Raw genomic sequence first — 27,587 nt, 5'->3', positions numbered from 1 at the left:
GCTTGATTCACAACCTTTATAGTATTGTAATGATAGCAGTTTTTTTAAAAGAAAGTTATGTATGGCTTTTTTAAAGATTTGCCAGGCATGCCATTTTTAGTATAGGATTCATTGATTTTGTACAGAGTGCATACTGGGTGAATGGGCATGGAAGTTCAATGAGTTTGTATAGACGGTATGAGGGACCATTGGGGGTCAGTCAGGCAGGGTGGGTGGTGAGGAGATATGAGTGGTCATGGGTAAGACCTTTGAAGTTATCTTTCAAAAGGTTCCCTCATCCAGACTATGGTTCACAGCATCTTCTAGGGACCATGAACCACGAGTCTTGAGAAGCTGAAACAAAAACAGAATTACCTGGAAAAACTCAGCAGGTCTGGCAGCATCGGCGGAGAAGAAAAGAGTTGACGTTTCGAGTCCTCATGACCCTTCAACAGAACTAGAACTGGAGAAGCTGGCCTGACTTCATGAAAATTATGGGGGATAGGCATGTCTACCCCCGAGAATAGAGCTGGCCTGATCTAGAGTGCAGGGTGTGGATTCGTTGCCTGCACTCTTCTTCCACACTAGTGAAAATTGGGCGCTGGGAATGGGGGTGGGAATCGCAGAATTGTGTCCCATCCACCATTTTTAAAGGTCTGCGGAGTCTCCCTGATTGTGCAAAAATTCAGGTCAATATTTCAGGTTGATGACATTTCATCACAGCTGGGAAAAGTTAGAGATGTAATAGGTTTTGAGCAAGGGGTGAATGGGATAAAGACAAAATGAAGGCCTGTGATAGGGTGGAAGACAGGAGAGATTGAATGACAGAAAAGTTAATCTTACAGAGCCAAAGAGAATGGTGATGGGGCAAGAAAAGAAACAAAGAAAGAACAAATGTGCCTAGAGCTACTGTCTGAAAGTAAAAATAAGAGAAACATTGAAATATGCAAAGAAAAAAACAAAATAGGGGGACAGAAATTACGGTCTGAGTTTTTTCAACTCGTGTTGAGTCCAGAAAGCTGTAAAATGCCTGAAAGATGAGGTATAGGCATTTTTCAGAAACTCTGTTTCTCACTCCACTAATGCTGCTTGACTTGCTGAGTACTTACAGTATTTTCTGTTTTTTATTTCAGATTTCCAGCATCCGCAGTATTCTGTTTCTCAATTGGGGGGACTCCTGTTAACATTGGCCCCAGGAAGCCAGTCAACATGCGCAACCCTAAGACATAGTCATAGTGAGTACACTGACTGGATGCGGAGTCATTGTGGAAGTTGCTGCTTCTCTGTTGCTGCTGGAGGGTAGGTTGCTGCCATCAATTCCATCAAAACTCATGGCCACCTCTCTTTTCTCTGTCTGGCATCCGTTGGTCATATTGAGACGGAGCCCAATCTTTGCAGGCACCAGACCATGGCTGGTATCAGATTGAGAGAGTGTGCAGTATTCATCACTGTAACTGTACCCACCGTCCAGATCCTGGGGCACCATGGACAAGGTAGCAATAGCTAGGTCCTCAAACAGCAACCAGCTCTCAGCCCTATTCTGACCCTCAGCAGGCACAATGGGCAGGTTCCCACTCAAACCAGAAATTCTATCACAATATTCCAGCATAGAAGTGGAATAAAAACTTTTGCCGGACTCATTGTGATAATTCCTCTTTACATACTTGGCATCCGCATCAAAGTTATGTTTGATGCTGTCTGGGTTTAGGGATAATGTGTGATTGATTGGGATGGGCTTTAGGTAGGCGATGTTAGAAACAACTTCAACCCTGGGATTCACAATCACTATGTCAGCTTCACCCTCCAGTGATCTCTTCATCTCTCTCACCTCCTGGACTGAGCATGCCCCAGGGTTTTGCCGAGTGATTGATTGGTTATTGTGGATCCATTCCTAAAAGACATAGTCAAAATAGACAGTATTTCTACATCTTCTGTTGCAATGTTGCACAAGCTTGCTCATCATCCATTGGTGCTGCTACTGAGAAGCTAGGCTCCTCATTCTCATCTCTCTTCTAAGTTGCCTCCTATTCTATGGGAAAAATCTCTAATACTTGTTCGATGTGCCCCACCACTGCCCCCCCAAACACCCATAAAGATGGGAATCAGAAATTATCTATTTGTATGAATTGATGAACTGCAACACAGTAATACAGTAGCAGGGTGCCAACACTCTGCCCCCCAGTGTTAACCTGTAGGAGGGTTTGACGGATACAATTTAACTGACTGTTTTTCACAGCCCCTCACTTTCTCTCGCTGTCCTCAATTTTAAAACCATCCTTGTTTCCAAAACTCTCCATGGCTTTTTTTTTCATCACTATAACCTCCTTTGGAATTCCATCCCTAAACTTCTCTGCTGCTTTCTTCTCCTTGAAAACCTAATTCTTTGACTAAACCTTTGACTAAGGTCTTCTGAGCTAATATAGTCCTTCTGTGCCTGGTGTCAAAAATGATTTTTTTTTATTCGATTATGGGGTGAGGCACTCTGGCAAGGCCCAGCACTTTATGCCCATCCATAACTGCCCTTGAGCTATTAGTGGTGAGCTGCCTTCTTGAACCGCTGCAGTCATGTGTGGTGTAGGTACCCAAAATGCTGTTAGGGAAGGAGTTCCTGGATTTTGGTAATATTTTTATTAAGTGACTTGGTATGTTTTGCTATGTTGAATGGGATGTTCGCTGATGATTGCACAATGTTCAGCACCACTTGCAACACCTCAGACACTGAAGCAGTCCATGTCCAAATGCAACAAGACCTAGACAACATTCAGGCTTAGGATGGCAAATAACCAGTAATATTTGCACCACACAAGTGCCAGGCAATGACCATCTCCAACAAGAGAGAACCAATCCATTGCCCCTTGACATTCAATGACATTACAATCATTGAATCTCCCACTATCAACATCCTGGGGGTTACCATTGACCAGAAACTGAGCTGGACTAGCCATATAAATACTGTAGCTACAACTGCAGGTCAGTGGCTAGTAATCCTGCAGAGAGTAACTCACTTCCTGACTCCCCAAAGCCTGTCCACCAGCTACAAAGCTGCTCCAGTGCAGCTGCAACAACACTCACGCAGCTTGACACCATCCAGGACAAAGCAGCTGCTTGATTGGCACCAAATCCACAAACATTCACTCCCTCCACCACACACTGAGTGGCAGCAGCATGTACCATCTACAAGAGGCACTGCAGGAATTCACCAAGGCTCCTTAGACAACACCTTCCAAACCCGCGACCGCTACCACCTAGAAAGACAAGGGCAGCAGACACATGGGAACACCACCACCTGGAAGTTTCCCTCCAAGTCACTCACCATCCTGACCTAGAAATATATCGATGTTCCTTCACTGTCGCTGGGTCAAAATCCTGCAACTGCCTCCCTAACAGCATTGTGGGTATACCTACACCACATGTACTGCAGTGGTTCAAGAAGGCAACCCATCACCATTTTCTCAAGGGTAATTAAGGGTGGGCAATAAATGCTGGCCTAGCCAGTGACACCCACATCTCATGAACGAATAAGAAAAATGTTAAAGCTGCTATATGAATGCAAGATGTTTATGTTGTTATTGTCCTGGCCTATGCAACCATGAGGTGTTTCACTGGCCAGCCTGACTCTGCCCTGACCTGCAATCTACACATATGGGAATTATCTGGCAGTGGTCAGAAGTGGAAACCCTAGGTGATTTTGTTTCCTGCAGCTAAGTATTCTGGGGATAACCGCATAGCCTTCTTACCAACCCACCAGCAGCCAGGTCAGCCTGGGACTTCCTCTACCTGACAGCATGCTACCTTTACCCAGGAAGCTTTGGGGTCTGAGAGTAGGTAACCTCGGCTGTGGGTGTAATTGCATAGAGCATAGCTGCCTTTACCTTGAAGTTTCCATTGTGTTCACTGTAGAGTGGCTGGAAAAAGGTGGCTGGGTTTGGAACATGAATCCATACCTTATTCACAACACTAGAAATGGATAGAAATGAAAGCTGAAATTAACATATTTAATTTATATTAATTGGATAAAAGACATCAAATATTTATCAAATACTGTGAGTAAGAATGCGGCTGGTGGGGAGGAGATCTTGTCACTGACAAGGTTGGTAGATGCAGAAAATGTGTCCTTAAATGAAAAGAATAAATGAGAGAAAACATGAAGTCATCAAAACAGAATGAGTGAGAATGAACGTCCTCCACAAAGGGTGACTGGAATATGGGCTCCTTTCCCACAAAATGTGATGAAAACCCAGTCATTCACTGAGAAAATCAGAAAACTACTTACAGAGGAAAAATATTAAAGAGTTAGGGAAAGGGTAGGGAATGAGGACAGGGTGGCTGTTATGGACAGAGAAAATTGGTGGGATAACTTTCCCCTTTCTCCTTACCTCTGGGATGTCTGTAGCAAGATGTGTTTTACAGGGAGTGTTTTAATCCTTTTTTGTGCTATGATTTCCAGTAATAAACACAAAGCTGCTTTCAGGTAAGTTTAAATCAAAAGGAAATAATGTTTATTCACACAACACTCCGAAATGTAAATGCAACGAAACACACTCACGCCCTCATGCACACAGGCATACGCACAAGTAAAGATAGATTCTAGAGACAAAAGTCCGGATTTTTTCCATGAGCTGGCCGACGTTTCTAATTCCCGCCGCAAACTTGGCAATTCCCATCTTTGCCTGAGTAGATTGGAGTCAATGAAATTACAAGAAGTAAATCACATGTCCAAATCTCAGTCCTTTAAAAATGCATGCATAGCAGGTCTGGATGAATTCTCTCACATGGTTCTTTGGGTGAATGGAAGTTGGCAGCTTTTGGGTCTCCAGATAAAGTCCTGGCCAAGATTTGTAAAGGCAAACCTTTGCAGATGAAAACAAATTAGTCCCCCTCTCCACTACTTGGGTTAGCTGATTGTTAGGCAGGATTCTATTTTTGCTGGAGGATGGTCCCTTTTGTTCTGTTGGTTTGCAGACTCAACAGTGCCCCAAGCCCCTTGCCACCATTTTGGGAGCACAAGAATTTGTGATCTGGAGTTGGTTTTGGTCATGTGACCCCCACGATCAACATCTCCATTATCTGCATTGTTCAAAGTTAGAAGCTACTGCTAATTACACTTGGGGTTTTAATGGTAGCTGTTCACACCTACTTGTGATAAACTAGTTCCCCTGCATGCTTCTTTGTCAAGGGTTGAAACTTGCAGACAGTGCATCTGGGAGGCTTATTGATTTTGAGTTTAGGTAAATATCCAGTAAATTCACAAGGGGTTTCACGTTTTGAATAATAGCAAAATACTGCAGATGCTTGAAATCTGAAATAAAAACAGAAAATGCTGGAAAAACTCAGCAGGTCTGGCAGTATCTGTGGAGAGAGAAATGGAGCTTCTTCAGACTGAGTGTGAATGTTTATTCAAAAGTGGGCACCCATCCACTGTCATTTGCATTTTAAGAGCTTTCCATAAGCATCGTCAGATATAAGTTAATCCGTTGTGCAGAAAGTCAACTGACCCCTTGGCAGCCACCTTGGGCAACATTTTGACTGCATTTTAAAGTCAGTATCTTGAAAGTTGGGAATATGATGTTCTTGCAGGCATGACATGACCAATACATCTCTCTGAAAAAAGGGAAAAAAATGAAATTCCTTCATATTTCCTTTTTGGTTTACTACATCATGGAGAGTAAAAAAAAAAGGTAATAGAAAATAGTGATCATTCACACAATTTGTTCCTTGCTCTCCTCAAAGACATGTCCATTAACCTTTTACAGCTTAATTGTAACTTTTTGCTTCTCACTTACAATTTGGAGTGCACATTATCCTTATGATGAGGCAAGAATAAAGATTTTTCTTTCTTTGGTCATGGTGCTTGGGAGTTAGGAAGTCTAGAGAAATGAAAAGAAACTTGACGCCTTCTGTGTCTGTCCCACCTTTAATTCTTTAAGTCTTGTCAAAGGGTATTACATTCTTATTAATAAAGGCTGGTGATTCTCCTAATAGTCTTACTCAAAAATACTGATTTCTAGTGACTGACTGCTGTGTGCAAATTCTGGTTACTACAGCCTGTAACTGTTTCTGCTGTTCGTATTATAGCCTGACAAGATTTTAACCGTTTGACTGCTGTCTGCACAACCCATGGTTTAAACATTTCAATTTCAGGCAAGTTGGTAATCCTGATTTCAAGGGTAATAGTAGCTGTTAGACTGCCTCTCAGCACATCTGGTGAACCTTCCTCCTGCATTTTGTTCCTCTTGAGGTTTAAGTTTGGTGTCCAGGTTCAGATGGCCTGAAACTGGAACCTCAAAAATCTGCATGTCTGAATCTTCAGTGACAAAACTGCACTGACTTTATTTTCAGTCCCCTGATGGTTTTCACAGGAGTCTTTTCATTTTCCTTATACTACTGTCCTTCTTTCCTGTAGTGGTGGGGTGGCTTTTCCCCTGACTTGTCCCATGTCCTGTGGGACACTATGGACCCCCTCCCCCAAAGGCTGCTCATCTTCCCCTGCACTTCTCTGCGGCAGCTAGATTAGGTGATGCCTCTTCTTCACTTTCTGCTTGCCTGTTTGGGAACTTTTTTGATCCCTATTTGTCCTGAAAGAAGATTTCTGCCAACCACACTTCTGGCGAATTTCCTTCAACCCTTTTACCCTAGCGTCTTTGCTTTCCTCTAGCCCTGTTTCAGCCACTTTAAATTCCACAAGCTCTCGTTTCTGGCCCTTTTTAATTCTACTGGTTTTCCTTCAGCCTCCTTAATCCTTACTGACTCTGTTGCCTCCTGTGGGACCTTTGAAACTTCCTCAGCCCTCTGCATCCGTGCAGAATTTTACATGTCCCCTTCTGTGTTCCCGGTCTCAGTGGACTGCCCTGGACTCTTTAGGGATAATACCTTCCAACTCACTAAATCATTACTTAATAAAAGATCCAGTCCCTGCATGGGCAGGCTTGGGATCACTGACCATCACTAGCCCCATAACTAGCTCACTCTGCAGGTATATTTTTATTAAAGGATCACATTCTCCAGTGAGTCCCTTAACCAGCACACTGGCATTCACTTTGCTTTCGGGCAGAAAATCTCCATATCCTGCCTTGAGCAAAGTTTGGAAACAAATATTATCTCTTTTTTTCTTTTTCATGTTTCTGGCAAAAGCTGGGTATCATTTTCCTTTTAAATGCAAATTCCTGACAGACGTTTAGGTCAGTTGCCATAACATTTGTGCATAGGCTGACTACTTTCATAGCTACAGCCATGGGTTTAACCACAGAGACCGCTGTAATGCCAACAGTCCATCTTTGCATGTCTGGGCTTACACAATGGAAGCAAGTTGGAGTCGCTTCCTGACTCCTCCTCCTAAAACTTAGAGAGCGGTTTGCCTTTTCTACCCAGTTCTCCTTTGTCTTTTGAGTTTTTCTCTCCATTTCCTTCTACCCTTTCACTTCCATCCCATTTTTCATTGTTCTCTCACCAGACCTCTGGTGATTATTGGGAAAGGTTTTCCTGCATTAAAGGGTCTGTGCTTCAGTTCATAATCATCTGTCATGATAGCAGCATCTCTCACTCATATTTTTTGTTCCTCGATATGAGACCTTATATTAACTGGTACACAGTTTTTGAATTCCTCTAATAAATTATTTTACATAGGTTTTCGTTAGAAGTTTCTAATTTTAGTGATCTTACCCAGTGATGAAACGCCATGTGTTTCCCTCTTTCAAACTCAGTGTAGGTTTGGGCTTGTCGTTTTTGGAAGTTTCTGAATTTCTGGCAGTATGCCCTAGTACTAGCTCATTGGCGTTAAAAATGGCAGTTTTCATTTGTTCATAATCAAGAGAGCTCTCTTTTCTGATAACATGGAATAAGCTTCGTAAGCACTTCCAACTAATGCAGCAGGGTCCAATTGTTCTTTGGCCATTTTAGTCCTTTTGTTATTTTCTCAAAGGGAATGAAGTAAGATTTGATTTCCTCTTCACTAAATTTGGATACTAGCCGTAAATGTATCAGAAAATCAAAACACTGCTCTGAATCCGAGAGAATTGGAACTTCTAGTGGCACCTTCGCTATTCAATCTCAGTTTAGCCTTTTCCAATTCAAACTGTCTGATCTCTCTTCTTTCCGCTGAATTCTCTCTTCCTTTCTCTTTCCTCTTACTAGTCTTTTTTTCCTCTGCATTTCTCTTTGCTCTTTTCCCTTTATATTTCAAACTCTAATTCCATCTTTCTTATGGCAATTTCCAAGTCCGTTTGGATCCCATCTAACATTACTTTGTCATTTTCTGATTCTAGGTTTGCTTCCTCTGCCTCCAGTTCAATATCAAAGTGATTAGCTGGGATTTTGATGATTTTGGCTTTTTTTTCACTTTAGGTCTGTTTAACTATAACCCTTAAATCTTCAATATTTAATGCTTTTAATTCAGTCCAAGTTACCTCACCATGATCTACAAAGATTTTAGCATTAAATGTGGCTGTCTTAGATAATTAGTACAGTGAACCTTCAAGAAAGCCTGCTGATTGATTTTTTCCTTCTATTTTCTAGGTTCCAGTAACGAATTTTAAACTTCAAATTTAATTGCCATCAAATCCGAACTCAAGCCCCGATCTGTTAAGGACGGGGAGAGGCGGTGGGATAACATTTTCCCTTTCCCCTCACCTCTTGGTTGGATGCAACAAGATGCATTTTAGAGGGAGTGTTTTAAACCTTTTTTGTGTTGTGATTTTCAGTAATAAACACAAAGCAGGCTTTTGGGTAAGTTTAAATCAAAAGGAAGGATAATATTTATTGACACAACACCCCAAAATGTAAATGCAATGAAACACACACACACCCACATGCACATATACATAACACATAAGTAAAGATGGATTCTAGAGACAAAGCATTGGATATCAGCAAAACAAAGTACAAGAAAGTAAATCACATGTCCAAATCTCAGTCTTTTAAAAATGCACGCAGTGCAAACCTGAGGCGGAATTTTCCATTCTGGAGACTAAGGGCGGGATTTTTAGGCACTGCCCGCCACTGGGATTGTCCAATCCTGTCGAAAGTCAATCGGCTTTTGGCTGGTCAGCCTCAGGCCCCACCACAGCGGGGCCAGAAAAACCTGGCCTAAGTCTGGTGGCGGGCAGGAGAGTGGGTGTGATTCCCACTGGGTGGTGGGGTGGCTGAACACGCACAATCTTCCGCTTTTTAGCTCATTAATTGTGTATCAGCGAGGAGATCGGCAAATCTCATGGCAGGCCGGACAGGGATTCCTCCATCCTGCCGTTACCTCATGAGGTTGACAGCCCTGGCGCCATATTTAAATGGCATCCGGACAGACCTTCACTCACTGCAGGCCAGTTGTTCTTGTGGAGAAGAAAGCAATGGCCCCAAAGAGAAGCAAACCCTCTTCCCCATGGTTCAGCAAAGCCTCCCTGGGGATTCTCCTCCAGGCCAACCAGAAAAGGCGGGTCATCTTTCTGAGGAAGGGAGCAGGAGGTCCTCCCACCTGACCATGCTGGCCTAGCAGTAGGCGGCCATGAAGTTAGCGCCCATGACACTCGGAAAAGGACTGTCCTGCAGTGCCGCAAATGCATAAATGGCCTTCTCTATTCCACATGAGTAAGTGAAACTTCTACTCACTCCAAATTCACACTCTCATAAGGGCATCAGGCAGTCTAAGAATTAGAGCCAACAGGTAGATCACACACAACCAGCAGATAGGACATTAGCACTGAATGTCAGCCAACTATTTTAAACTCACCATTTCATGTAAGTTCCTGCACAAATGGTGTCTTAATCCCTTAATAGGGAGGGCTCAGCAGAGACAACAGGCATGCATGCTTCTGAAATGCTCTTTCATCCATAGTGCTCACAGTCAATCCATTTGTCTTTATGTAGGACAAGATCTCACATAACGAAAGGTAGAGAGCCCTTACCAGCAGGGGAACCCCAGAGTTGTGAACCCTCTCCAGTTTTGAAAAACAGGCTGCTAAGCTGGCTGATGAGGATAGGGATGGTTCCTGGGCGGAAGGTGAGATCAGCCTCTCCCCAACAAGTCAGTGAGGGTGCTTCCAGTGTACTTCAACAACTTGCGGACAATGACTGTGAGTGACCTTTAATGTATGAGCCTACTTAGTCAATCACTAATTCTCTCCTCTCTATTCCACGTACCAGTAAGTAAAGGGGAGGACTTCCTCAAGAAGGCAGAGCCCCAGACCGCCTCTGAGAAAGAAGCAGACATATCCTCAAATGAAGAACCATCATTGCATTCACCTGCACCCTCCACCAGCGCACTTCCATGGGACCTAGTTCTAGAGTAGGTGTTGGCAGTCCCTTAGGATCGAGGATGACATCCATCAGGCTTGGTGAGATTCAGATGACTGAGGAGCCCAGTTCTGGATCCACATGTTCTTCTGCAGTGGGGGCACATTGTTGCACAGGGTAGTGGAATTCGCAGCCCCAGGTTGGCTTCCTTCTTCCTCTGCTCTCGCCATTCCATCTCGCTGTCAAGTCGCTGAGCCTTGAACTGAGCCTTAATGGACCTAGTGGTGCCATGCCAAGCGATCGGCAGCATTCTCCTCCCAGTCAGTGGTGTTAATGTCTCCATGCATTTGGGAAACCTTGAGCGTATCCTTATACCTGGGAAGAGTGTCCTGTAGTCAGCATCACAGTGAAGCCGTATGGGAAGTGTGTCCTGCAGTCAGTTTTAGTTGAAAATAACAAGAGTGACATCACAAGAAGAGTACAGGGAGGCAGTGGCATAGTGGTATCGTCACTGGACTGGTAACCCAGAGACCCAGGGTAATGCTCTGGGAACCTGGGTTCGCATCCCACCACAGCAGATGGTGAAATTTGAATTCAATAAAAATCTGGAATTAAAAGTCTAATGATGACCATTGCTGATTGGTAAAAACCCATTTGGTTCACAAATGTCTTTTACAAATGAGAGGGACGACATGGGTATGTGACATTAATAAATAAATTAGCATAGAAAGGGAGGAGGTTCTAAGTGGCCTGGCAGGCTTAAAAGTAAATATATCTCCAGGCCCGGATGAAATGTATCCCAGGCTGTTGAATGAGGCAAGGGAGGAGATAGCAGGGGCGCTGGCAATAATTTTCAATATCTCTCTGGCCACGGGAGAGGTGCCAGATGACTGGAAGACAGCCAATGTGGTACCATTATTCAAGAAGGGAGGAAGGGATAAACCAGGGAACTACAGGCCAGTCGGCCTAACCTCACTGGTGCGGAAATTATTGGAAGCGATTCTGAGGGACAGAATTAATTTACACTTGGAGAGGCAGGGATTAATCAAGGACAGTCAGCGTGGTTTTGTTAAGGGGAGGTCATGTCTGACCAATTTGACTGAACTTTTCAAAGAGGTGACCAGGTGTGTAGATGAGGGCAATGCATTTGACGAAGTCTGCTTGGACTGCATCAAGGCTTTTGATAAGGTCCCGCATGGGAGACTGATAACGAAGATAAGAGCCCATGGGATCCAAGGCAGTTTGGCAAATTGGATCCAGAATTGGCTGAGTGGCAGGAAGCAGAGGGTGATGGTCGAGGGGTGTATTTGTGACTGGATGCCTGTGTCCAGTGGGGTTCCACAGGAATCGATGTTGGGTCCCTTGCTGTTTTTGGTATATATGAACGATTTAGACTTGAACGTAGGAGGGTTGATCAGTAAATTTGCGGATAACACGAAAATTGGTGGGGTAGTAAATAATGAGGATAGCCTTAGATTACAGGAGGATATAGATGGGCTGGTCAGATGGGCTGATCAGTGGCAAATGGAATTTAATCTGGATAAGTGTGAGGTGATGCACTTGGGCAGGACAAACAAAGCATGGGAATACACGATGAATGGTAGGACCCTGGGAAGTACCAGGGATCAGAGGGACCTTGATATGCATGTCCACCGGTCCCGTAAAGTAGTGGGACAGGTGGTTAAGGCGGCATATCAGATGCTTGCCTTTATTAGCTGAGGCATAGAATATAAGAGCAGGGAGTTTATGCTGGAACTGTATAAAACACTCGTTTGGCCACAGCTAGAGTATTGTGTGCAATTCTGGAATCCGCATTATAGGAAGGATGTGATTGCACTAGAGAGACTGCAGAGATGATTTACCAGGATGTTGCCTGGGCTGGAGAGTTTTAGTTATAAGGAGAGATTGGATAGATTGGAGTTATTTTCCCTGGAGCAGAGAAGATTGAGGGGGGGACATGACTGAGATGTATAAAATTATGAGGGGCATAGATAGGGTAGATGGGAAGGGACTTTACCCCTTGGTGGACAGATCAATAACCAGGGGGCATAGATTTAAGGTAAGGGGCAAGAGGTTTAGAGGGGATGTGAGGAAGAATTTTTTCACCCAGAGGGTGATGGGAATCTGGAACTCACTGTCTGAAAGGGTGGTAGAGGCAGAAACCCTCATAACATTTAAGAAGTACTTGGATGTGCACTTGTGATACCATGGCATACAAGGCTATGGGCCTAGTGCTGGAAAATGGGATTAGAATAGTTAGGTACTTGTTTGACTGGCGCAAACTGGTTGGGGCGAAGGGCCTTTTTCTGTGCTGTAGACCTCTGACTCTGAACTTTTCCTTTTGCTGCTTTATGAATGTTGGCCAACGGAGAGTTGTGAGATGAGAACCTGTCGAGGGAAGTAGTTTGCGGACATCGGGACGCAATGGCCTGTCCATCGGAGTTGGTTCCGCAAAAGCAGGACTTCAATGCTGGTAGACACAGCTTCGTGGAAGATGCTTATGTTAGTTTGGCGGTCCTCCCATTTGATCACAGGATTCATGCTGATGGAAGTTCTCAAGGATCTTAATGTGGCGTTGGTAGATAGTCCATGTTTCGCTGCACCAGAGGAGGGTGGTCAACACAACAGCCTTATAAACCAGATCTTTTGTTGACTTGCAAAGGTCCCTGTTGTCAAAGACACATTAGCGCAGCACAGTTGACTCAGTGTTGGACTTCTTCATCAATGGTAGTCCCTTGGGAGAGGCGGCTGCTGAGATAAGGGAAGTGCTGCACACAATCCAGAGTCTACCCATCTAGGTGGATGGCGCAAGGGATGCTCAATGGGCCAGAGGAAGGTTGGTGAAGGACCTTTGTCTTGGTGATGTTTAAAGACAGGCCAAGCTCTTATATGAAGTGTTGAAAAGGTCAAATGTCCTTTGCATGCCCTGTACAGAGTGAGCCATCATGCAGCACTCACCTGCAAACTGAAGGTCGTGGATGTCCATGATGGTGAGTTTTGTTTTTGCCCGGAAGTGACCAAGGTTGATGAGCTTCCTGTTCAGATGATATTGAATGTTGACGCCAGGTGATAGGTCATATCGGATGAGGTGGACAATGACGGTCAGATAAATGGTGAACAAGGTGGGGCGATCACACAACCTTGTTTGACCCCGATCCGGATGTGAAAGGTGTCAGTTTCAGATCCTCCACTTAGGACGGTGGAGGTCATGTTGTCCTGCAGGAGTCTCAGGATGGTAACAAACTTCAACAGACAGCCAGAGCATTGGAGGGCGGTCCATAGAGCTTCACGATTTAAAGAATCAAAACACATTGGTCAGGTCAATGAAGGCGAGGAACAATTCTTGATTTTTCTCCTGACGTTTTTCCTGGATCTATCTAGCCACAAAGACCATGTCTGCAGTATCCCAGGTTGGTTAGAAGCCACACTGGGTTTCTGGGAGGATCTCCTCAGCGACCAGATGAAGGTGGTTCAGGAGGATGTGGGCCAGGATCTTACCTGCGATGACATGGGTCCTCACAGACATGGGTCCACAGCAGGTGGAGGCAGTAACAGCTGAGGTCTCCAACACTCAGAGGATTGCTGGAGACCAGGCCACTGCTGAAACTGAGTCTGATGATGAGCCTCAGGAATCTGCCCTAAGATAGATGTTGGAGATGCAAAAACAGGCAGGGGCCATCAGTAGACTGGAAAGAAGGATGCAGGAGTCTATCCATGTTCTCTCTGATGTTGTGAATCTGGCATGTGACAACAATGATGCAGGACACTTTCTGTGGTGAGTATTGGAGAGCCCAGTCTGCCTGGTCCAAACATTAGAAATGCATCTTCAGGAGGCCAGTAGTTTGCTCTATTAAGGACCTTTTGGTGAAATGTGTTACATTGTACCTCTCTTCAGATACACTCTGGATGACAATGGGTATCATTACCTATGCCTTCTTGGGATACCCTTTGTCACTGAGGAGCCAACCCTCTAAGCGCCAAGGTCCTTCAAAGATCTATGGGACCTGCAAGTGAGTCAAGATGTAAGAATCGAGAGAGCTCCCTGGGTACCAAGCACAAATATGCTTTCTGTGATCACAAATTAACTGGATGTTCAGAGAGTGAAATCTTTTTCTATCTATGAATCTCACTGGCTGCTGGAAGCTCTTGAGGCTACATATGTGCAGTTAATGGCACCCTGGACTTGCGGGAAACCTGAGATCGCAGCGAATCCCACAGCTCTGACAGCCTGGCTTGCATCATCCATGTGGAAATGCATATATTGGTGAGCTTTACTGAAAAGGGCATCCGTCACTTCCCTTATGCATTTGTGTGTCACTGATTGTGAGATTCCGCAAAGATATCCAATGGGGCCCTGGGAGGAGCCACTGGTGAACAGTTCAGTGCAGCAGTCACCTTCAAAGTAACTGGCATATGAAAACAGAAGGAGGATTAAACAATCAATCTGCTGCACAGAAGCTAACTGGACACTACAAACCTCAATGTTCCCAGTGAAGTCATGGCTTACAAGGCGCCACGTGTACGGTCATAAGTACAAAGATTGGTTATCAATAGTTATTGTGTAGGCTACTGGAGGCAAGCTGACAATGGCTTGATTGAGGGTTATAGCACATGGGTCTATTGAGCCTCATCAAGACACTTGTCGTGAATGTGCAGTCATGTCTGAGGGGGATGCTCAGCCACCTGTGGACCTCCAGGATGTTAGTAGCCTGCAAGTTTCAACAAGTCCTTATGGCATGAGTTCCTCGTGGAGAAGGGGGCAAATGTGATCTACCACATCCCTAAACAAGTGAAGGCACCTGTGTCACTGTGTTTCACTCATCTCCATATATGAGCTGCATCTACTGTAGACCCTTGGTCATGCCAAATGTCTTTGTGGATTTTTCCCCTCCACTGCAGCATCTGGGACTTCCTTGGTCCCTGCTGGCTCTTGCTCCTAAGGCCGATGGTCTTCTCAGAGCTGTGCCAATCAGCAATAGGCCCTTCTCTTCATTCTGATCACAGCTATCAAAATACAGTATTACCTGCAGCCTGCATCCTCCATTCCTCATTGTATCTGTGATTGGATACAATTGAGCAACCATTGCTACTTCCCCTTGAATGGTCTCCCTCCATCTCCAAGCCAGGAATCCAGTCTGAAGGCCTTGTCTGCCCTGAGTCTAGACATGGCATCGCTAGGCCTTTGCAGGCTAGTAACATCCTGGAGGTCCACAAGTAACTGTGCATCCCCCTCAGACGTGACTGCACATTCACGACGAGTGTCTTGATGAGGCTCAATAGACCTATGTGCTATAACCCTCAATCAAGCCATTGTCAGCTTGCCTTCAGTAGCCTAGACAATAACTATTGATAGCCAATCCTTGTACTTATGACCGTACGTGTGGTGCCTTGTAAGCCATGACCAGTACACTGGGAGCATTGAGGTTTGTAGTGTCCATTTAGCTTCTGTGCAGCAGATTGATTGTTTACTCCTCCTTCGGTTTTCACAATCCTTTGTGAGGATCAGATAGCCATTAAGACCAACTGCACTGCAGCACCAGAACTTAATGGATTCTCACCTGAATGCACACCTTTAGCAAAGAAGCAAAGCTCGTTCATTGTGCATTAGACCCAGCTGAGCCAAGTTCTCTATCGTTTGAGGAGGAAATTAATAGGTTGCCCCTTCAATTGGCCCAAAATTGTTTTGTGGAACTCCTTCCACTCGCCTTGAGACATCTCCCATATCATTATTTTCAAGCTTATTTTTCCAACTGTGTAATTGATCACTGGATGCGAACATGGTGCTCATTACATTCTTAAGTACATTCTTCAATGTTGATGATCCCATGCCCTTTGTCAATCTGACCCCATCCCTTCTCCAGGCCACATGCACCTTTGCTTTTTGAGACCCCCCCCCCCGCAACAATAAGACCATCCAATAGCAGCCCCCCCCATGACTTTTCAGCTACTGAGATGCAGAATACAGATGCCTCCGCAGAATATTATTGTGCCCTCTCTCTCCCAGTACTATTACTCGAACCCCCGGACCAAATGCCTCAGTTGACTTACCACATCCTACACACTGCTCTGTGCCTGATTGTCACTGCTCAGAAGGGCTTTCCCCCACCCAAATCTGGGACCAAGATATGCATACCATGCAGAGCACTCTAACATGGCCCGTACAGCCCCAGGACAGCCTCTGAAACTTCCCCAGACAGTCTTTTAAACTTTGTCCCCAGATAGTCTTTCACTCTTCACTGGACGGTCTTAACTTTTGCCCCTGAACAGTCATTTATTCTTCACCAGAGAGTCATTTGATTTTTGCCACCAGACAGTCTTTTAACTTTTGTTCCTGGACAGCCTTTCATTCTTCACTGGATAGTCTTTCACCTTTTGCCCCCAGATACTTTTGCTCTTCCCCTCTGTTCTTTGCCCACCCCTAGGTCTGTCTCCATCTATACTTCCCCTTTTGTCTACCCCCACCTCCCCCCACCCTGAGTCCTGTCTCCATCTCACCCTCCCTACTCATCTTCCCACTTCCAGTCCTGTCTCCATCTGACCACCTCCCACCCCAACTCCCGAATCCTGTCTTGGCCTGACCCCTCCCTGACAGTCGTGTCTCCCATGCCCAGCCTTAGTGCAGCTTATGCCACAGACACACAATATATGTAGTAGTGACAGGATTAAAGGAAGGTGAAAGCAGCATCTACTGACTTCCCAAGTTGTGGATGAAGTGAAGCATGCTGGGTGCGTGCCACTTATATATAGTCATAAAGCAGAATGTTCTAATTAGCCGCTGATGGGGCACTTCATTTGGAGGGGAACATGATTCTGGTGAGTTGACCTTTTAATGAGCATTCATGAGAAATAAATCAATGCAAACCGGGTTCCTGATATTGCTCGGCAGGAAACTTGACCCTCCTTTTACCCGCCTTGAAAGTCTGGAGAACAAAATTCTGAACTATTTTTCTGCTGAAACTGATATTTTTGATTCACGCCGAATTTAGTGCCCCCACCTGCCACAATTCTCACCAGTGGCATGAACAGAAAATTCCATCCCTAGATAGGTTCTCTCTCCTGGTTCTTTGGATGGATGGAAGTTGAAAGTCTCTAGATCTCCAGACAAAAGTGTAGCCAAGTTTTGTAAGAGATAAACCTTTGCAGGTGAAAATGAGTTAGTCCCTCTCACTGCTTGGGTTGACTATTGTTAGGCTGGGTTGTGTTCTCCTTGCTGGAGGATGGTCCCTTCCTAGTTCTGGGAGCAAAATCAGTTGTGATCTGGAGTCTGTTTCAGTCATGAAATGCTCCCCTATCCCACAGATCAATACCTCCATCATCCACATAACTGGTTTGAAGTTAGAAGCCACTGCTACACAATGGGGCTTTAGTGGTGGCTGTTCATACCTACTTCTGATAAATTGGTTTCTCTGTGCCTTTCTTTGTCAAGGGTCGAAACTTGCAGACAGGGTTATTGATTTTGAGTTTCAGTAAATATCCAGTCAATGGGAGATATAAATCCACAAGAGGCTTCATTTTGTGAATGCCTATTCAAGGGAGGGCATCCTACCCACTGTCATTTACATTTTAAGAACTTTCCAGAAGCATGTTCAAACACAAATTAATCTTTTGTCTGTGCAGAAATCAGAGAAGGTCACCTGACCCCTTGGCAGCCATCTTGGGCAGCATTTTGACCACTTTTAAAGTCAAATGTTGAATGTCAGCATCGACTGAAGTCTGTATTTTGAAAATTGGGGATACAATACCCTTGCAGCCATGACATGACCATCACTGTGATGGATGGAGTATAATGTGGGGAAGTGTGAGGTTCTTCATTTTGGTTGTGAGAATAGAAAAGCAGAGTATTTTTAAAAGGCGTGAAACTTTTAAATGTTGATGTTCAGAGAGACTTGCATGTACTAGTATAGAGGTCACAAAAATTCAGCATGCAGGTATAGCAAACAATTAGGAAAGTAAATAGCATGTTGGCCTTTATTGCAAGGGGATTGGAGTACAAGAATAAGGAAGTCTTGCTGCAGTTATATGGGACTGTTGAGAATGCTGTGTGGAATTTTGGTCTTCATATTTAACGGAAAATTTATTTGCACTAGAGGCAGTACAGCAAAGGTTTCACTAGATTGGTCCCCGGATGAGAGGGTTGTCCTATGATGAGAGGCTGAGTAAATTGGGTATATTCTTTGGATTTTAGAAGTTGAGAGGTGATCTTGTTGAAACATTCAAAATTAGGAAGAGGCTTGACAGGATAGATACTGAGATGTTGTTTCCCCTGGCTGGGGAATCTAAAGCATGGGAACACAGTTTCAGGATAAGGAGCCAATCATTTAAGACTGAGATGAGGAGAAACTTCTTCACTCAAAAAGTTGTGAATCTTTGGAATTCTCTATCCCAGAGGGTTGTGAATGCACCATCATTGAATATATTTAAGGCTGAAATATCAGGTTTTTGATCTCTCAGGGAATCAATGGATATGGGGTGTGGACAAGAGAGCGGAGTGATGCCCAGGATCAGCCAGGATCATATTGAATGGTGGAGGAGGCTCAATTTGCTTTTTGGTCTTCTCCTGCTCCTATTTCTTATGTTCTTATGGGACCAGAGTAGAGAGTTGTGATGTGAAGAAAGCACTAGCGCTAGCATAATGGGCTGAATAGCCTCTTCTGTAATGTGACTTGTGCATTTCTAAAAGATTGGTTCCTGACACTATCAGTCACTAAACACTGGGAGACCGTTACTGGCTCCAGTTAGCACTAGGATGATTGGTACCAGCTCCAATGACATTGGAATAGACTGTTACTGGTTACAATGACACTGGGAGAAACTGTTACCGACTTCTATGATATTGGGAGAGACTGTTACTGGCTCCATTGACACTGGGATGGACTGTTACCAATTACAGTGAGCACTGGGAGAAACTGTTACTGGTTAAAATGAGACCTGGGGTAGACTTTCTGGTTCCAATGACACTGGGAGAGACAGTTACCAGCTCCATTGACACTGGGATAGACTGTTACCAGTTATATTGAGCACTGGGATTGACTGTAACTGGCTCCAGTGGGCAATTTGGAGAGACTATTACAGGTTGAATTAAATAGACTTACCGTGTGTGAATCCTGAAGTACAGAAATACGAAAATGATGACAACCAACGAGAGTGGAGCCAGCAAAACAAACAACAGGCTGCTCTGCTTGGAAGGACTGTCCCCAGCTTTAAAGGAAAGAACAGAAATAAAGTATTTATTGTTGGGGTAAATCATGGGGCCAACTTCACAGAACAGAACGTTGTTGGTTGGGGATCAGTGGGGAGTGGGAATGAGGTATGGAATTGTGTACTTTCTTGAAACACCAGTCATTTGAGGGTAATTTGTCTCATACATCATGTGACCTGGGTCACTTGATAGAGATCCCTTAAACATTTTATTGAGAAATTTGGATTATCAAGAAATGTTCATTATCTTTAAACTCTCAGTGTCAACACTCCAGTGTAAACCTCAGCACAGCATAAAGCACTTTTTACATTGTCCCATCAAACACTTCAGAACAGGTACAGCAAAGGCTGGGTGCAGAGGAAATCTCCCTCTTCACTCTCTGTTAGGCATTCCAGGGCAGGTATAGCACAGGGTAGACATAGAGTAAAGCTGCCCTACACAATTCCATGAAACAATTCCAACGCAGGTACAGCATGGGTTAGATACAGAGTAAAGCTCCCTTTGTACTGTCTTGCCAAACATTCCCAGGGGAGGTGCAACATGAGTTATATACAGGGTAAAGTTCCCACAATTAATAAGTTACATATTTTACAATAACATGATCACATTTATTTATTGAGATGCCTTTTTCAGCCTTGATTAATGGCATCCCGCAATGCTACCAAAACCCAGGACCAGCCCCCCATTACATAAACTCAGCACCTTGCCACGGATTTTGGTGGTCAGTTAATATACAACAGGACATGAGTTGGCCCTTTTTGCTCTATAGATTCGTAGAACTTTTTTTATTCATTCATAGGATGTGAACATTGCCACTCAGGCCAGTATTTATTTTCCACCCTAATTGCCCTTGAGAAGGTGGTGGTGGTGAGTCACGTTCTTAAACCACTGCAATGCAGGGTGTTGGTACTCCTACAATGCTGTTAGAGGGAATGTCTAGGATTTTGACCAAGCCACAGTGAAGGAACAGCGATGTATTTCAAAGTTGGGATGGTGTGTGACTTGAAGAGGAACTTGCAGGTGGGGTTTCCATGCAACCTGCTGCCCTTGTCCTTCTAGGTGATGGAGGTCACAGGTTTGGAAGGTGACCTCAAAGGAGCCTTGGAAAGTTGCTGCAGTGCATCCATAGATGATACACTCTGCCACCACTGTGCGACACTGGTGGAGGGAGTGAATGTTTAAGGTGATGGTTGGGTGTCAGTCAAGCAGGCTGCTTTGTCCTGGTCAGTGCTGAATATCTTGACTATTGTCGGAGCTTCATTCATCCAGGCAAGTGGAGAATATTCCTTTATACTCCTGACTTGTGCTTTGTAAATGGTAGAAAGGCTTTAGGGAGTCAAGAGGTGAGTGACTTGCTGCTGAATTCGCAGCCTCTGACCTGCTCATGTAGCCACGGTATTTTTGTGGCTGGTCCAGTTAAATTTCTTGTCAGTGCTGACTTCCAGGGCATTGATGAGCATCATTGAGCAGGTTATTGCTGAGTAAGTGTCATTTGATAGCGTTGTTTGACATTGTCCATCACATTGCTGATGATTGCGAATAAACTGATGGGGCAGTAATTGGTCAGATTGGATTTTTCCTGTTTCTTTCTGGACAGGACATAACAGGACAGTTTTCCAAATTGTCAGGTAGATGTTAGTGATGTAACTGTCACAACTGTCACTGGAACAAGTTAGCTAGAGGCGCTAGCTCTGGAGCACGTCTTCAGCACCACTACCTGGATGTTGCTATATCCCGTACCCTCAGCCTTTTCTTGATATCGTGTGGAGTGAACCAAATTCATTGAAGACTGGCAGCTATGATGATAAAGGATAGGCCGTTTAAGACTGAGATGAGGAAGAATTTCTTAACTCCAGGTGGTGAATCTTTGGAATTCTCTATCCCACAGGCTGTGGAAGTTCAATCATTGAGCATGTTCAAGACCGAAATCAATAGATTTTGTGGAGACTAATGACATCAAGGAATATGGAGATAGTGTGGGAAAGTGGCATTGAGGTAGATGATCAGCCATGATCTAATTGAATAGTGGAACAGACTCAACAAGCTGAGTGACCTACACCTGTTCCCATGATGGGGACCTCAGGAGAAAGCAGGGATGATTCATCACCCAGCATGTCTGACTGGAGATAGTTCCAAACACTGCAGCCTTGTCTTTTGCACTGATGTACTGGACTCTGTCGTTCTCAAGAATGGGAATGTGTGGAACCCATCCTCCTATTGTTCAATCATCCACCACCATTCATTACTGCATTTGACAGAACTTTGAACTGAAGGCTGAAAAGAAAATCATCTTGCAGTTTGCCAGCTATCTAAAAGAGCCACATGTTCCATTCCCTTTGCAGTCTCAATCCAGCATGGATAACTAAAGAATTCCCAAGCAGATCTTCTATGGAGAATTTTCCCAAGTGAACAACATCAGGTAGTCAGTACAAACGATCCAAGCACACCCTAAAAAAACTGCCTTCCAAACTCTGCATTGCAGAACAACTCTGGGCCAGTCAACTGCAGTGTTTTCCTATGTGGAGGCCAGCACTGAAATTTGGTTTAGCATGCAGTGAGCACCATCTACTCACAAACTTGCAACATACACAATGTGGCCAGAGGAAGACCAGAGGTGCTGCAGCTGCAGAAGTTTCCCTAAGCATCAACAACAAGAATAATAACAACAATATTAACAATAAGAATGTCAGTTCTGTGGATGTCAATGCCAGTCTCGCATTGGATTCTTCAGTCATGAGAGGACCCACATAAAACAAAGATTACAATTTGGACATACTTGAATAATGAGTCTACCACAACGGTCACAATCTAGTTCAATGTGAAATGAGTTTGAAGCATTCTCTGCTCATTTCCTTATCCAAAGCTGTGGTTGGTGCACTAATTCAGAATTGTTAGTATAAGAATCTGTAAAGCAACGCCCTGGTATGAATAGGCAAGGCTAGAGATTTAAAGTGAGACAGCACATCAAACTGAGAATTTAGTCTTCTTTGAAAATCAGAGCTCTGTAAGATAAGGGAACAAGGCAAGGAGACTGGTGAGAGAAATAGAGAAACACACAGAATGCCAAATATATAGAGGAGCAAGGGAAGAGAGAGTGAAACAGTGAAGAACAAACAGAATGTGGGAGAAGCAGAGATTTATGGAGAGACTGTTAATTGAGTGTTTAATTGTATTCAGGTGGTGAGGATTCACAATATATAGGAACAAACTGAAACTGTGCTTTTTAGGTTAGGAGGTGCACATTTGTAATGTGTATCTTTGTGAACAAAAACTTATAACTGTGTAAAGGTTAGGCTCCAGTTTTATCCTTCACCCCCTTGCTATCTGAGACAGAAACGAGAAAGGGAGTGAATGAGAAGGACAGATAAATCAAGTGAATGACAAAGGAGCAGAAAGAGAGACAGGTAGGCACAGAAAGAGAGAGAGAGAGAGAGAGAAAATCAGAAGAGAGAGCCCTGTCAGCTAATATTCCAAATTAGTACTAGGTAGCAGTACACTTACCAGGATTTGTCTTCCATTCTATTTCTGAGCTCCACTTGCTCCAGCTGCCCTTATATTTTTCATTTTCTAAAGGTTTGCTGCGGACCCTTGCTTTATAATTAGAGTCTGGTTCCAGTTCCGTTTCCTCGATAACTAGATGCCGGATATCGTTAACATTCCTTTTTACCTTTACATCCTAGGGATAAAAAAGAGATTCAAATAGGATGCAAAATGGAACACAGGATAAAAATTACCTTGAAACAGAGAATGTGGTTGTCATAAATGGGAACTTTCCAGAACAGCGCTGGGAGGTTTAATTATGTAGGCATAGGGATTTCTAATGGAAATGTTAAAGGAGGCCAAAGGAAGCTGTAAAGAATATTGACAAAATGGGGTTTGGCCTAATAAGTGGCAGATGGAATTCAGTGTAATTAAGTGTGAGGTAATGAATTTCTGTTAAAAAAATCAGTCATGATATTCCTAGGGTACAGAGGGAGTTAATGCTGACTAACCAGGATGTTGCCCAATATGTGGAGTCACAAATGAAAAGAAAACCTTGAAAAATTGTTCCTGTTTTTGTAATGCAGGTTAAGGAGCAATATAATAATTTTAGCAATTATGATATGATAGTTAAGGATAGATAGAAGCAGGCTGTTTCGAGTGGTTGAGAGTCAAGGAATAGGAGTCATAGATACATGATACATTAGAGAGTATTTAGAACAGAGGGCAGGAGAAGCTTCTTCAGAGTCATGAGACTGGAATTCATATTCAGGGTTAATGTTTGGGCAGAAAGTGCCCACATTTTAGATGAAACTGGATGGATGAAAGATGAAGGATTCAAGGGATCTGGGAACATGTTGGGAAAAATGTGATTAGAACTATTTGCTTGTGTGGAGGGTAAACATCATCCCAAACCGGTTGGCCCAAATGCAAATGGCCCGTTTTTCATCATCTTGTAATTTCTATATATAAAAAGCAGGGCAAATTTAGGGCACTAAAATGGAAACTAGTTTCAGCCTATAGTTTTGGTCTGATTATCCTCCACCCTGTTATATAGTTAAAGAAATTAGCCTAGAAAGGGAAGAGGTTCTATATAGCCTGGCAGGCTTAAAAGTAGATAAATCTTCAGGCTCAGATGAAATGTACTCCAGGCTGTTGAGTGAGGCAAGGGAGGAGATAGCAGGGGCGCTGGCAATAATTTTCAATATCTCTCTGGCCACAGGAGAAGTGCCAGAGTACTGGAGGACAGCCAATGTTGTACCGTTATTCATGAAGGGAGGAAGGGATAAACCAGGGAACTACAGGCCAGTCAGTCTAACCTCAGTGATGGGGAAACTAATTGAAGCAATTCTGAGGGACAGAATTAATCTACACTTGGAGAGGCAGGGCTTAATCAAGGACAGTCTTGTTTTTGTTAAGAGGAGGTCATGTCTGACCATTTTGATTGAATTTTCAAAGAGGTGACCAGGTGTGTAGATGAGGGCAATGCATTTGACGTAGTCTACTTGGACTTCAGCAAGGCTTTTGATGAGGTCCCACATGGGAGACTGATAACAAAGGTAAGAGCCCATGGGATCCAAGGCAATTTGGCAAATTGGTTCCAGAATTGGCTGAGTGGCAGGAAGCAGAGGGTGATGGTTGAGGGGTGTTTTTGTGACTGGATGCCTGCGACCAGTCGGGTTCCACAGGGATCGGTGTTGGGTCCCTTACTGTTTACGGTATATATAAACGATTTAGACTTGAATGTAGGAGGGTTGATCAGTAAGTTCGCGGATGACACGAAAATTGGTGGGGTGGTAAATAGTGAAGAGGATAGCCTTAGATTACAGGAGGATATAGATGGGCTGGTCAGATGGGCTGATCAGTGGCAAATGTAACAATCTGGACAAACAAGGCACGGGAATACACGATGAATGGTAGGACCATGGGAAATACCGAGGATCAGAGGGACCTTGATGTGCATGTCCACCGGTCCCTTCAGGTAGCGGGACAGGTAGATAAGGTTGTTAAGACGGCATATGGGATACATGCCTTTATTAGCCGAGGCATAGAATATAAGAACAGGGAGGTTTTGTTGGAACTGGTTATGCTACAGCTAGAGTATTGCGTGCATTATAGGATGGATGTGATTGCACTAGAGAGAGTGCAGAGGAGATTTACCAGGATGTTGCCTGGGCTGGAGAGTTTTAGTTGTGAGGAGAGATTAGATAGACTGGGGTTATTTTTCCTGGAGCAGAGGAGATTCAGGGGGGACATGATTGAGGTGTGTAAAATTATGAGGGGCATAGATAGGGTAGGCAGGGAGGAACTTTCCCCTTTGGTGAAGGCATCAATAACCAGGGGCCAGAGATTTAAGGTAAGGGGCAGGAGGTTTAGAGGGGATGTGAGGAAGAGTTTTTTCACCCAGAGGGTGGTGGGAATCTGGAACTCGTTGCCTGAAAGGGTGGTAAAGGCAGAAACCCTCCTAACATTTAAGACGTATTTGGATGTGCACTTGCGATGCCATGGCACACAAGACTATGGGCCTAGTGCTGGAAAATGGGATTAGAAAGTTAGGTGTTTGTTTGACCGGCACAGACTCGATGGGGCAAAGGGCCTTTTTCTGTGCTGTAGACCTCTATGATTCTATGACACTTCAAGATTGAGTTTGTCCTTTACTTCCCAAATGCAATGTTATGGGAGATCTACTGGAACACATTTAAATAATATGACTTAAAGAGGAATACAGTGAGCAAAATCTTCAGGGATGCAGGCAACACCAAAAAAAAACAGGGCAATTGAAGCATAACAATATGACCAGTTTCAGAAATAATAAGAACAGTTAAAATAACAGAGCAAACAAGGAGCAGACTCAGGTAAGTATGAAAAAGTACAGAATATCAGAACAGCTGTCTCTAATTCTTGTTTTCCAGGAATATCCAGTTTCCTTGGTACAAAGCTGTTAAGGGGGTTGACTTGTTTGTCCATCTTTTCCCCTATTTGCAAATAATCATGTTGGATAATTCACTATGTATAATGTACAAAAACGCGGAATTATTCTTTTATTATTTTTCGGGATGTCTGTGCTACTGACAAGGCTGAAATTTATTGCCCATTCTTAGCTGCAGGCTGTGTGATGAAAGTGCTTCCATAATTCTCTTATGTAGAAAATTAATTGAGTTTGACCCAGCAACGATAAAGAAACAGTAATATATATATCCAAATCAGGATACCATGTGTCTTGAAGGGAAACTTGGAGGTGATGGTTTCCTAATGCTCCTGCTGTCCTTGTCCTTCTGGGTGATAGAGGTCGTGTGGGTTTGGGAGAGGCTGCTGAAGAAGTCTTGGCAAGTTGTTGCAGTGCATTCTGTAGACGGTACACTACAATGCTCTGGTGGTGGAGGGAGTGGATGTTGAAGCTTCTAGGGCCATGGGATGGAACCTGGAGGGATGCTTTGTGGGATGGTGATTGTCAGCGAGCAGCAGCTAGAGTCACCCACCTCTTTTGTCTTTTTGTTCCAGTACTCTAGTTCATGCTGCAGATTATTTTTCAAAAATATTACTGCATCATTCTGCCATGTGATGTTCACCTTCTGTGTGGTGGAGTTCACTGTCACAGACAGTTGCCAAGGTGCTTTCAGCTGGACTGCAAGATATGAGTGATCCAAGAGTTAGGCAACAAGATATCAGATATTGTCACAAGAAGAAAAGAACATCCTGTTGAGAGTGAAATGAAGAAAAAATAACTTTTTTGTATATTATGCGAACAGTTGAATGCACTGAGAGAGAAAGCTTTTCCATTTCAGACATCCAGCTCTAGCATTAAACACTCAGGACAAGCACAGCATAGTCAGATAGAGAGTAAAGCTACAATTCCCCTTTAAATATGCACTTACTATTATGGAGAAACTACTGCTATGCGGTAAATATGTACAATATTACAGAAGGAGTACCCTTTAAATACACATTTACTATTAAGGAAAGAGTGCCTCATAAATTACACACTGATATGGAGGGAGTACCCCTTTAAATACACAGTGACTGATATAGAGGGAGCGCCCCCTTAAATTAACACTTACTGTTCCAACGTGGCTGAAATCTCTCAGTAGTACAACTGTATGATGTGTTGGCTTGAATGTTTGACTCAAGAATCAGTCTGAAACTTTGTGAACTCATGAACATCAGGAAGTGCATGGTACAAGTGTAGCTGTGAATCCATCCCTCCTCCTCCGTTGGCAACGTTGAACTTCTTGTGAAGGTACAATTATTCTTCAGGTTAGAGTGATCGCTGTTTGGAAATGGATCAATTAGAAAGTAAGAGTCCATCAATGTTCTTAATATGGCCCGGGGCATTTATGGCCACCCCCCCCTTCAGCTTCTATCAGATGGACTTAGACATTTAAGCATTCCCTTCCTCTACCACTGGCACACTTTATCTGTAGTGTGTTCTATCTACACGGTGCCTCTGTTTATCTTTCACAGGATATGGGCATTTGTTGCCCATCCCTAATTGCCATTTAGCAGGTGGTGATGAGCCGCTTTCTTGACTGCTGAAGTCCATGCGGTGTAGGTACACACACAGTGCTATTAGGGAAGGAGTTCATGATTTTGATTCAGCAACAGTGAAGGAACGACAATAGTTCCAAGTCAGGATGGGGTGTGGCTTGGAGGGGAATTTGTAGGTGGTGGGTTTCCCATGCATCTGTTGCCTTTGTCCTTCTAGGTGGTA

At 43.9% G+C, this 27,587-nt stretch overlaps 1 protein-coding gene across 1 annotated transcript; it reads right to left on the bottom strand.

Moving 5' to 3' along the window:
• Positions 1–261: 261 nt before the first annotated feature.
• On the bottom strand, positions 262–27,211 carry LOC121288386. Its single transcript, XM_041206939.1, has 7 exons — positions 26,938–27,211; positions 26,359–26,504; positions 22,901–23,075; positions 19,293–19,398; positions 3,852–3,936; positions 1,229–1,870; positions 262–333 (listed from the first exon to the last, which is right to left on the bottom strand). Exons 1-7 carry the CDS (start codon positions 27,209–27,211, stop codon positions 262–264), a joined length of 1,500 nt encoding a protein of 499 aa, XP_041062873.1.
• Positions 27,212–27,587: the final 376 nt, after the last annotated feature.

The sequence above is a fragment of the Carcharodon carcharias genome, chromosome 15 (genome assembly GCF_017639515.1).
Source record: "Carcharodon carcharias isolate sCarCar2 chromosome 15, sCarCar2.pri, whole genome shotgun sequence".
NCBI lineage: Eukaryota > Metazoa > Chordata > Chondrichthyes > Lamniformes > Lamnidae > Carcharodon > Carcharodon carcharias.
The sequence above is the reverse complement of the archived record's forward strand: the minus strand, read 5'-3'. Positions and strand labels throughout refer to the sequence as shown.

What these genes read in the sequence shown, in the direction of transcription:
- LOC121288386 (XM_041206939.1), bottom strand. Translation starts at nt 27,211, where the DNA reads ATGCCCCGGGCCATATTAAGAACATTGATGGACTCTTACTTTCTAATT. An exon ending in ATTTCAGCCACGTTGGAACA is followed by an intron (nt 26,505 to 26,937) that starts GTAAGTGTTAAT and finishes CATATCTTGCAG; the next exon opens with TCCAGCTGAAAGCACCTTGG. An exon ending in TACTTCAGGATTCACACACG is followed by an intron (nt 3,937 to 19,292) that starts GTAAGTCTATTT and finishes ATCCATTTCTAG; the next exon opens with TGTTGTGAATAAGGTATGGA.